The sequence below is a fragment of the Sinocyclocheilus rhinocerous genome, unplaced genomic scaffold (assembly GCF_001515625.1).
Source record: "Sinocyclocheilus rhinocerous isolate Xijiao unplaced genomic scaffold, SAMN03320098_v1.1 scaffold303, whole genome shotgun sequence".
Taxonomy (NCBI): domain Eukaryota; kingdom Metazoa; phylum Chordata; class Actinopteri; order Cypriniformes; family Cyprinidae; genus Sinocyclocheilus; species Sinocyclocheilus rhinocerous.
Genome location: NW_015656152.1, coordinates 153,107 through 161,556, shown reverse-complemented (window position 1 = coordinate 161,556; position 8,450 = coordinate 153,107). Strand labels below are relative to the sequence as shown.

The 8,450-nt window shown below is 35.9% G+C and overlaps 1 protein-coding gene across 2 annotated transcripts in view; it reads right to left on the bottom strand.

Annotated features, from left to right (window-relative positions):
- The window catches only part of zc3h14 (zinc finger CCCH-type containing 14), a 10,417-nt gene extending 2,176 nt beyond the window's left edge, over window positions 1-8,241 (bottom strand). The window contains exons 1-11 of one of the 2 annotated variants that reach the window (XM_016526757.1): window positions 8,073-8,241; window positions 7,632-7,674; window positions 5,563-5,677; window positions 5,174-5,214; window positions 4,537-4,696; window positions 3,574-3,883; window positions 3,317-3,483; window positions 3,112-3,209; window positions 1,622-1,750; window positions 1,456-1,533; window positions 520-679 (exon numbers count right to left, since the gene is read on the bottom strand). In XM_016526757.1, the coding sequence (XP_016382243.1) occupies window positions 520-679; window positions 1,456-1,533; window positions 1,622-1,750; window positions 3,112-3,209; window positions 3,317-3,483; window positions 3,574-3,883; window positions 4,537-4,696; window positions 5,174-5,214; window positions 5,563-5,677; window positions 7,632-7,674; window positions 8,073-8,108 (1,337 nt within the window). In that variant the 5' untranslated portion in view covers window positions 8,109-8,241. The remainder of the gene's footprint in view (window positions 1-519; window positions 680-1,455; window positions 1,534-1,621; window positions 1,751-3,111; window positions 3,210-3,316; window positions 3,484-3,573; window positions 3,884-4,536; window positions 4,697-5,173; window positions 5,215-5,562; window positions 5,678-7,631; window positions 7,675-8,072) is intronic. The other variant, XM_016526758.1, reaches the window with a different exon arrangement.
- Window positions 8,242-8,450: the final 209 nt, after the last annotated feature.

Below are 8,450 nucleotides of genomic sequence, written 5' to 3'. Positions count from 1 at the left end.
ACAAACAGAGTGAGCTTCAGCGCGAGCTTGTATTCTGTATTCTGCTAACTTACTGCAATTCTCTCTGATGACGCAGTAGCTTACCGCGGGGAAGAAAAAATCTTCGGTCTGTCCAATGATTGTAGAGTCATTAGGTCCGTCAGACTTGAGATATTTTAGCAGTAATGAGACCAAAAATAATTAAGACCCATCGAATCCGAATTTAAGACATTTTAAGACTTTTTAAGGACCCGCGGACACCCTGTGAAGACTGGAGTAATGATGCTGAAAATTCAGCACTGCATCACAAGAATAAATTACATTTTAAAATATATTCAAATAGAAAACGGTTATTTTAAATAGTAATAATATTTCACAATATTACTGTTTCTACTGTATTTTTTTTATCAAATTAATGCAGCCTTGGTGAGCATAAGACTTTTTTCAAACATATTTAAACAATCTTACCGATCCCAAACTTTTGCATGGTAGTGTATATGGATCTCAACATTGTTTTTGCTTGAAACCTGTCTGTCATACCTGGCCTGCACCATTCGGGACGTGATGGGCGGGTCTTCAGTTTGATTGACAGCACTAAGCCTGCTCCTGACTGGTGGAGTCTGTTCAAGCTCCGGTTTCCTCATGATGAATGAACGTGTGTCCAGAGCGTCGAGTCTCGTCGCCTCTAAAACCTGCAGCTCTGAATTAAAAAAAAACAACAACAAATATGATTAAGTACACTGCTGTTCAAATGTTTGGGGTCCGTAAGATTGAAGTTTTTATAGAAGTCTCTCATGCTAATAAAATAAAAGTTGCATGAATTTGTTCAAAATTATAGTAAAAACAGTAAAATTGTGAAATATTTTTACAATTTAAAATAATTGTTTTCTATTTGAATATATTTTAAAATGTATTTTATTCCTGTGATGCAAAGCTGAATTTTCAGCATCATTACTCCAGTCTTCAGTATCACATGATCCTTCAGAAATCATTCTAATATGCTGATTTGCTGCTTAAGAAACTTTTCTTATTTTTATCATTTTTTGAAAACAGTTGCTCTGATTAGTATTTTTGTGAAAACCGTAATACATCATTTTTCAAAGATTCTTTGATGAATTGAAAGTTCAACAGAAAATCACTTATTTGAAATAGAAATCTTTTATAACATTATGTATTTACTGTCACCTTTGATCAATTTAATGTGTCCTTGTTGAAAAAAATATTCAATTCTTTCAAAAAAAAATTTTTTTAAATTTGTACTGACCCCAATCTTTTTAATGATAGTGTATATTCAAATATATTCTAGATGGTCAGTTGCTTTACATGTTGATCAGATGGTCTCTTCCTGTCTATGTTTGTGTGTTTAGTCAAAGGTCTGGCTACATGAGACTACTGAGCTTCACAGAATGTGACGTTCCATAGTACAACTAAGATGGACTTTACTGTCAGAGGTCAAAGTTAGGTCATATCCCTCACGGTATTCACTGAGCTGCTCTCGAGTGTCCTCTTCTGGAAGCTCCAACTGCAGACGAGATGCTAAAGCTATGGATTGTGCTGCAAAACACAGAAAATAAATCAATTTGTAGTTTGATTTCTTGTTCCTTCTGTCAACACAGTATTTCTTTAAGTAACAGACACTCACTATTGTGCAGCGCGTCCTGAGGCGTGAGAGCGTGCAGGTGCTCCTGGACCAATCGGATTGCAGCATTATTCATCTCGTCACTCGCTGAACGTGTCCGTGGCGCTACAGGAACCGTCTGCCGCTGGGGAACTGGACAAGAGAATACAGAACCAGGGTTATTATCATTAACTAAAACTGCAACTATTAGAAGTATTTCTGTTAATTGAAATAAAGCCGAAATAAAATAAAATAGACATATTAAATGGAAAAATACTACACTAAACAAAAATGTAACTGAAATAAGTTTAGGCTGAAGCACTAAAATTACTAGCAGTAAATATATCAAAACTAATAATAAAACTGAAATAAAATGAAATTACACCTAAACAGTAATATTACAAAACTAATAATGACAAAAGCACAACATTACTAAAAATTTGGAAAAAAATAAAAATAAAAGCTAATTCAAAATATTAAGAAAAAGTATATAAACAATACTAAAATATAATTTTCACAGACAGATTAACTAACATTTTCATGTCAAAAGGTCACGTTACAATTCGATATTTAATAACGAGTCCCACACATGATATGCAGACAACAATATATGTACTGTGGCCACCAATTTGTACCTTCGTTTTAGTTAAATCATGGATATGAATTAAGAATTCATTTCCACAACTTAATACATTCCCTCAATCCTTATCTGTATTCTTCATGTTTTAATTGAGGGCGTTTACATTTTTATATTTGTCTCCAAGGTTTTGATCCAGTGTGTTAATTCTGTTTTCATTTTGTTTTAATACCTCTGTACAGAACTTTGGTTGCAACTTCTGTTGTTTTGAAATGTGCTTTATAAATTAATAAACTAAACTAATTTTTATTTTAGTATCTCTGAGATACTATTATAGTTTCTATTGATATTTTGAATGTTTTTTTAAGTTTAAAGTTTGAGTTTTGTTGTTGCTGTGTTTGTCATTTTTAGTAGTTTGTTTTATTTTATATAATGTATTTTTATATCGTTTTTATTCATTTTTATTTTAGTTTTAGTTTTTTTAGTACATCAAGTTAAAATAATTAAAATAAACTATTAAATCAAAATGAACCAATTAAACAACTAAATTAAAATAAGAAATGTTGCCTTGGCAACTAGCTGAAATATAAAGTTTTATGTATTTTATTTCAGTTAATGTTTATTTTATTTCAAGTAACAATTATTTTTTTAGTTTTAATTATAGTTTTGGTTTTAGTTAACTATAATAACCCTGCGTTGTACTAATTCATTCTCTCATTCTCTTAATTAAATCAAAAAGAATTATTACTTCATGGCCACAATTTACTAAAAAGAAGAAACAAATGGCTACAATTGAATTAAAACGAGGGAACAAATTCTTTATTCATGGCCACAATATATATTTTTTTCCACATGTCATGTGTGGGCTCCGTAAAAAACTGCACTGTGTTAAACAAATTGTTATTATTAAGTATAATATTAAATGCATATGGTGAACCTGTGTATGTAGTGGTCTTGTTGATGGATTTCTGAGCTTCTGAGATCGCTTTGAGGATCAGATTTTTGTTGGCTTGTTTGGCTGGTGGGAGGGAAGGCCTGCGAAACACACAAAACACCAAACTATTTCTGGGAGGAGTAAACAATAAATTATTAATAACCATATTTTAAAAATATCTTTTCCACCATTTCACAGAGGAACGTACTTGCGCTCAGGTTTCAATGGCAGAGACACTTTGCTGGCAATACCGTAGTCCTCCTCATCTTCATCCTCCTCCTCATTCAGATCATCACTCTCCTGTCCGCGTTCATGACCTCTGTGAACCCGAACCACCGAACTGGCTACGGGAGCCTTTCGTTTCCGGGACAATTCCTGCCAGAAGGGTGACATTCAATGAGGTGATGAGCTACAGCATCAGCGCAGGACTGAACTGATGCTTTCACTGCATCGAAATTCACTCACCCTGCTGCTCTCCGCTGAGCTCCTGTAGCCCCGGGCATGGCTGGAACCTGACCTTTCCTGACCTCTTGTGACGTCTGAGGACCTGTAAGCGTCCGCAGTCCGTCTTGAAGACTCCAGCGCTGGCCGTGGCCTGTCCGCAGTTGAGCGGCTGTATAAAGCCTGAGAGGTCAAGCTCTGCTCCAGGGGGTCGTAGGCAATGAGATCATCATCCAGATCGGGCTTGATGTCAATCACAGCTTCTGTCGACGCCTCCATCAGCGGTTTGACAGCAGATGTGAGTCTGGAGGGTCTTTCAGAAGAGCCTCTCCTGCTAGATAAAACAAAAACTGGTGAGCTTGTAATAATCATTATTTGCAAATAAGTCAAATTCACAGTGATTCGCTGATCCACTCATGGGAATTAAAGGGTTAGTTCACCCAAAAATGAAAATTCTGTCATTAATTACTCACCCTCGTGTTGTTTCTAAACCCGTAAGACCTTCATTCATCTTCGGAACACAATTTAAGATATTTTTGATGAAATCTGAGGTCTGTCTGACCCTCCCATAGACAGCAAGGTAACTACCACGTTCAAGGTCCAGAAAAGTACCAAGATGATCGACAAAGTAGTCCGTGTGACATCAGTGGTTCAACTGTAAAGTTACGAAACTACGAGAATACTTTTTTGCACGAAGAAAACAAAAATAATGACTTTATTCCACATTTTCTCGTAGCTTCGTAACTTTACAGTTGAACCACTGATGTCACACGGACTACTTTGTCGATCATCTTGGTACTTTTCTGGATCTTGAACGTGGTAGTTACCTTGCTGTCTATGGGAGGGTCAGAGAGCCCTCAGATTTCATCAAAAATATCTTAAATCGTGTTCCGAAGATGAACGAAGGTCTTACGGGTTTCGAACAACACGAGGGGGAGAAATTAATGACAGAATTTTCATTTTTGGGTGAACTAACCCTTTAAATACCTGGTGCGGTTCTCGTGGGCGGAGCTTGAGACACGCCCCTCCAGCTTATCAGAACGTGAGCTGGAAACGGCGAGAGCACGAGGCTCCGCCCCCCTCCTGTTGTTTTCTGCTGGGATGCTGGTCTCAGAGTTTGGATCGGATGGATGGAGTGATGTGGGCTCTGCAAAACAAATACAAATATTGGTAAACTAACTTAACGACACTATTTCGGTTTGGCTTGGCAACTAACCAAAATAAGTTTAAGTTCAGACACTAAAAGTAACGGGAAATCTACAAAAACTAAAACTGAAATAAAAATGAATGAAACATACATAAATTAATAAAAATGACTAAAGCACACAACAAAATGACTAAAAATTATAGAAATAAATGCTAATTCAAAATGCTAATATTATGTAAATAAATTAAAAAAATAACTCTGATACAGACAGAATAACTCAAATTTTCAAGTCAATAGGTCACAATATAATTCAATGTTTAAATACTTGACTGAGTTATGTTATTATTAATTGTATTATTTAATGCAAAAAAGTTAAAGTAAAACCATGCACTATAGCAGTGGTTCCCAAACTTTTTCTGCCGGGCCCCCCTTTTGTAGAGAAAAATATTTCAACATGATCTCCAATATGAAACATACCAGTTGCAACCGATCGTAGCTTCTCCAGAACACCATGTAGCCTACAACACACACAAACAGCATTTACTTCATTATTTTTTACTTTCTCTGCACAAACGTTTTCAACATTGATAACAATAAGAAACATTTCTTAAGCAGCAAATCAGCACATTAGAATGATTTCTGAGGGATCATGTGACACTGAAGACTGGAGGAATGATGCTGAAAATTCAGCTTTAATAAATAGGAATAAATTACATTCCAAAACATATTCAAATACAAAACAGTCATTTTAAATTGTAACTATATTACCGTTTTTCCTGTATTATTATTATTTTTTTATAAATGCAGCATTGGTGAGCAGAAGAGACTCAAAACATCACAATGTAAATAGGGAGACTTTCACCTACCATACAGTGAACTTAATGGTATTGTTGCCTAGAAACAAGGACAGGTCGTCTGCCATCTGCTTTGGGTTCTTCTTATTGGCCACCATGACCATGATGTAATCCGGAAGCTCCTCATCTGACAGAGACACATGGTAACATATTTAATCTGATCTGAACAAGGTCAGTCAACCATCACATTAATGCAGAAATTGTTTAATAGAGATCCTGTTTACCAGACAACATCATTTAGACATGCATGAGGACGGAAAAATTTACTTCTGATTTAAATTGACCCAGAATAATAATGATTACAACTATTTTGTTTAATGTATTCTTATTGTTTAAAAGTAATTGCTGCATTTTTTTACTCTACATTGTTACTTTACTTAAAGGGATAGTTAACCCAAAAATGAAAAGTACCCCTTGATTTACTCACCCTCAATGCATCCTAGGTGTATATGACTTTCTTCTTTCAGACGATTACAATTGGAGTTATGTTAAAAAATGTCCTGTCTCTTCCAAGCTTTAGAATGGCACTGAATGGGTGTTATTTTTCAATAGTCCAAAAGAAGTCCAATAAAGTGCATCCATCCATCATAAAAAGTGCTCCACAAGGTCTCCTGAAGCGAATCGATCCATTTTTGTAAGAAAAATATCCATTTTTAAACCTTTATAAAACGGTAATCTCTAGCTTCCGTGAACTGTCGTACGCGCGTTCACGAGAGTGGTGTTCCAGCGGATGATGTAGGACGCAGGCGTAGCGTAAGCTCCGGTGAGAAGTGATGAACACAGAAGCGCACAGGAGACAGCAAAACAAAACACCGGTCACGAGTTAGAAGTACAAAACGAGGATTTGTAAAGAAAAATGTCAGAGGATTTCGAGATAAGCCAAGAGGAGCCTGGTTTTCCTTTGCTCGTGAGACTAACATATTCTCACTGGAGCCTGCGTCCTACATCAGCCGCTGAAACGCCACTCTCTCGTGAACGCGCGTACGACAGTTCGCGGAAGCTAGAGATTATGGTTTATAAAGTTTTTAATATGGATATTTTTCTTACAAAAACACATCGCTTCACTTCAGAAGGCCTTTATTAACCCCCCGGAGCCGTGTGGAGCACTTTTTATGATGGATGGATGCACTTTATTGGACTTCTTTTGGACTATTGAAAAATAACACCCATTCAGTGCCATTATAAAGTTTGGAAGAGCCAGGACATTTTTTTAACATAACACCAATTGGATTCGTCTGAAAGAAGAAAGTCATATACACTTAGGATGGCTTGAGGGTGAGTAAATCAAGGGGTAATTTCATTTTTGGGTGAACTACCCCTTTAAATGAATAGTTCACCCGTAACTCCACACAACTCCAGTTCATCAATTAACGTCTGGTGGAGCGAAAAGCTATGTTTTGTAAGAAACAAATCCATCAAGACGATTTTAACTTCAAACCGTTGCTTCTGGTTATAACGAGTCTTCTGTCCTTAATATTGGTTTCTCCAGCTTTTCAATTCATAAAACAGCTTTTCACAAGATGTTAATTGATGTGCATGGATTATTGTGATGTTTTTATCAGCTGTTTGGACTCTCATTCTGACGGCACCCATTCACTGCAGAGGATCCATTGCTGAGCAAGTGATGTATTGCTACATTTCTCCAAATCTCTTCCAAACTTATCTATATCTTGGCTGGCCTGAGGGGGAGTACATTTCCAGCATATTTTTATTTTTGAGTGACCTATTCCTTTACATTTATTTTATGCTACTCATTTTGCAATGTTAATATGTAGCTTATTCAAGCTATTGTAATTTTACATTTCGCAATATCTTATTGTATACAGCGGTGCTGCAAACACTTTGCAATAAAAATATAAAGTTTCTATAAAGTCAGTCAAGAAGATGCAAGAGTGAAAATGTAAAATGGCAGCTGTGAGTGTCACTGTGATCTGATTCTTTATTTGTTCGCTAAACTTTCTATTTTGCAGATGACAAGACTTTCCGTTCATTTTTTCCGTAGCAAGTGCACTACAAAAACTGATGAAAACACAATGCAGTTGATTAAAAATAAATTATGCATATCTGTTTTGAGCTCTTACCCACATAAGCGCCGAGCTCCTGCAACTTTCCTTTGATAGCAGTCTGAAAAACAAGAAATAAAAAAAGACCAAACAAAACTTTATCTGCACTGATGCATTACTATTTAACATACAAACACTAACTACCACCTTTAACCTTTACAAAACAGTATCGATGATGGCCCCAGATGACAATCACATGGCACTGAAAGCTCATGTAACACTGTAACACAGTATTTACATGCTAATCCCAACGTCCTTTAAAGAACACTATGGTAGTTAGTGAAGATCGCTGATATCCAAATACACAACAATAAACAAAAACTCGTTACTGTATTAAAAACACCCCAAACACATTTCATTAAACAGAAACGCGCAAAAAACGAGCAACAGACGCGCAGCAAACATTCATTAGCGAGCACGCTAAACCGTGCCGAATGCTACGCACTGTAAACGGCTTACCCTTATTTTCTTGCTAATCTCAGTTCCGATCTCCATATTTGTTGGTTTGTTGTTTCCCCTCTGATTCAAGATACTATTTAAATGAACAGGACATCGAGAAAAGAAGAAAGAAGGACAGTTAGCTATTGCCAGGCCTCGCGTGCAGCGTCTCTATTCATACTGCGCATGCGCAGCCAAGTCAGGACGATAGTATCATGTTTAATTTTCTTAAAATAATTTTATTAATAAAAACGAATATATAAGTGCTCGAGAGCTACAATAATTTTTTAAAAACATTATTTTAAACTGCTCATTTATTTGATTTATACAAATCAAACTAAATAAAAAATGTTTTTTTATTGATTGATGATGACGACGATGATGATGATAATGTATCAA